We start from the raw sequence: 3,333 nt of genomic DNA, 5'->3' as shown, positions 1-3,333 counted from the left end.
TTTATTTATGTGTCTTTATTTTCCATCTTTGTTGCGCTAATAGAAGAGGGCGAAATGCGTTTATTCTAAAGGGCGAATTGGCATTTGTAACGTTTCTCTCTGAACGAATTGTATGTATTACAAGTCCATATCGTTCTTGATGTAATTTGCTAAAAGGTTTTGTCTAAAGTGGAGTTCTCGCTTAACTTAACAACTGATTCGATATCATGTAATATGTATGAGGGATAGTCTGGAGAGAAAGTTTTGATCTTTTACTTTTAAAAACAAATTTCTGCTTGTTTCGCACTTGTACATAAACAAATTTTTGGAGAATTTGAAAAATAAAATATTATTATGTTTTTGAGGAAAAATATTTGAGGCCATTCGTTTGGTCCACTTCTAAAATGCCTAATATCACTTTTAGTTATTCATGTGTAAAAAGAGATCGATATTTGTCGGTCCATTTGTTTCATTTCGATTTAACACGTCCATATTTTTGTCTGTTTGATGCAAGAGTTCCTTTTCTTTTCTCTTTGCTTTTTTCATCGCAATGTACTTGGAAACAAGCTCACTAAGGCAATAAATTATGAGTTTCTCGACCAAAATTACTAAGATTGGAACCAATCTAAAAGTTTTCAACCAATCAGCAGACAACATTACCCCTTCCAAAACGAACGCTATCAGATCACCCTCGTTCGCGCTTCAATTGTTTTAGGTATGTTTTATTTGGCTTGCTTCTGGCGGCGCCACCGCATTGAATCATGAGAATACTTTGACAACATAGTTTGATAAGACGGAAATGGAAGCAGTTTCACATTAATTTTAGATCTTGTAGCAGTTTAAAACGTTTTTTTTAACAAAAAACTATTTTGAATTGAATTTATCTGTTTTAGATATATCATATACGCAACGGAATTTTGATTCAGGGAGGGCCATGGAAGTTTTCACGTATGTCTTTATTAATTTTGAGTACATAATTAAACTACTCGCAGTTAGTAACCGTTTGAGCTACTGAAAACATATCTATTCAAGTAAGAGTTTAAACGATTGCCTGAATAGTTTTTTGTTATACAATTTTTATGGCATTTTGCACTTTTTAAAGAAAAAGAAAATAGGGAATTTGAGAACACGTAGAAAATAGTCTTTTCATCTGCGCTACCGAAAATTTGTAAGATTGGTAAGAATATTGAAAGCAAATTAATAGCGTTGTTATTAAAGACGCGAAATAGAAAGAAATGTTTTCGGTGAGTAAAAAACACTAAAATCAGGTGATAAACTCTTGTTTTATTGTTTATTTTTCATCTTCCATTTACATATCATATTTATAATTAGGAACTTTAAAATATGTACAACTCCCTAAGTTTTGGAAATTTAACATAATGAGGTAGCATCACAAAAAAAACTTATTAACGAGATCATACTTCACAGTACACTTTATTAATTACTATTTACAATACAAAATCATAATGCACCTAGACGCGTCAGAAGCGCTAGCATTTTTCATCAATAATATTTACACAACGTAAGGTCTATACAGAGATTCACCATCTTGAATTTTTCGACTAGGATCGTTTTCTATTATTTGGCTTTCCAAATTTTCTTGCGACGATGTTGGCTTACAGTTTCCTTGAGAAGAACTCACTGCTTGCTTATTTGACACCGAATCATCCTTTGACGATCCTTTCGCTTCCTGCTGAGCTTTTTTGCTGCGTTTCCACTTCATTCGACGGTTTTGGAACCAAATTTTTACCTGTAGAGAAAAGAAAAACTTATTAAAAATAACAAAATAATATTCTATCATTTAATCTAATTTGTTCCCATAACTATGAAACAAAATCAAAACTGTTTTCTTCTTGTGAGAGTTATAGCAGGGTTAAGCCCAACTTCAAACAAACAGACAGAAGTCATATTTTAGGATTGTGATGACTAACTGCAGGAAATGTGATGCGAATTTATCACGTCTCTGGCTTTAGTTTATAGAAATCTTGATTTTCTATTTTTTTGTTCTTTTTTTTTGAGAAATTCGATGACTTACTTGAGTTTCGGTCAACATTAAGCTTGTCGCTACTTCGAATCGTTTCGGTCTTGATAGATATTTGTTCTGTCTAAATTGTTTTTCTAATTCTAATAACTGTTGTGAGGTAAATGCTGTCCGAGGTCTTCGGGTTTTGCCCAAGAGAGCGTGTCCAGGACCGCAACCTGCAACAATAAAAAGTTGCTAAATATGTGTAATTGCCCAAGTAATCCGCAGTAATCATGAGTAGACACGCAGAGGGGTCAGAATGTGTGCCCATTTCTACGATTGATTGGCTCCCCTATTTGCAAATTGAATCAATATCAATTAAGGATTATGTAGAAATAAGAAGTCAAAAAAGTATATTTTTTTGAGAATTTGGTAATTGTCGCAATGATTAATTATACAAGGTGATGAAAAAAAGGCGCCCACATTGAAACAGGCGCGTCCTTTTTTATTGAAACATTGTGACCATCATTCCAAAAATAGTCTAAATAGATTCTTTTTAAAATTTAAACAGTTTATTCCAATACGATACAACCAGAAGGTATCTGATTTCAATTAATTTTTTTAATCTTTGAATTTTTGTCGTTCAAATTTCACAGAACAAACAACATTGAAAATTGTTTTTTTTTGTAGCTACCGTTTGCAATAATTGAATATTACTTGGACATTTTCTGTATCCTAGGATATTTGCAATGTTGCAACATTAATAAATTTTCTTTGGAGCCAAGAAATGGTATTCTAACATCTTCAATAAAGTTTATTTTAATAGACTTTTTACACATTTTTTTAAGAGCACCGTCAACTGTATCAAAATCTAGACTTTAACAATGAAATTATTTTAAAACTGTTAATTATTTAGATTTCTCTTTTCTAAAAAGGAATGTCTATATCTTACTGATAAGAGCACAAATCCAATTTTGGTCTTCGAATTCGTCTTTAATAAAAGATCACTTATAACGTGTGGGTTAACACGGGCGCCTTTTTTTCATCATACTGTATAATGTAATCATATTTTTTTCTTGATAGCTTATTTATAAATATCACAATAAAAAAAAGAAATTAGAAAAAAATGTAATTTTCTGTTGTAACTTTCATACTTATTTTATACCAGGTGAATAAAAAGTATGGAACCAAACGTTTTTTGCTTAAACTATTTATTTTTTGAAAAAACTAATTGATGAGTGATAAAATGCTATAAAAATGTGATGATTTAACAAGAATAAAATATTTCGAAATTTGCTTTTGTTTTTGAGTTCTACAAAAAAAAATATTTTTTTAAATGGCAACCCACTATAAAATCATTTTTCTCATAAAAGCTATACTCTAAGGATTAC

General features: G+C 30.9%; 1 protein-coding gene across 1 annotated transcript in view; it reads right to left on the bottom strand.

Moving 5' to 3' along the window:
• Nucleotides 1–1,251: 1,251 nt before the first annotated feature.
• LOC123011190 (homeobox protein Hox-A4) overlaps nucleotides 1,252–3,333 on the bottom strand; it is a 26,158-nt gene continuing 24,076 nt past the window's right edge. The window contains exons 2-3 of the mRNA XM_044408522.1: nucleotides 2,015–2,178; nucleotides 1,252–1,729 (exon numbers count right to left, since the gene is read on the bottom strand). Coding sequence (XP_044264457.1) covers nucleotides 1,493–1,729; nucleotides 2,015–2,178 — 401 coding nt within the window. The 3' untranslated portion in view covers nucleotides 1,252–1,492. The remainder of the gene's footprint in view (nucleotides 1,730–2,014; nucleotides 2,179–3,333) is intronic.

The sequence above is a fragment of the Tribolium madens genome, unplaced genomic scaffold (genome assembly GCF_015345945.1).
Source record: "Tribolium madens isolate multiple individuals breed KSU strain unplaced genomic scaffold, Tmad_KSU_1.1 Scaffold_91;HRSCAF=231;Tcas5.2_LG7, whole genome shotgun sequence".
NCBI lineage: Eukaryota > Metazoa > Arthropoda > Insecta > Coleoptera > Tenebrionidae > Tribolium > Tribolium madens.
Note: the sequence above shows the minus strand (reverse complement) of the source record. Positions and strands in the feature narration are given on the sequence as shown.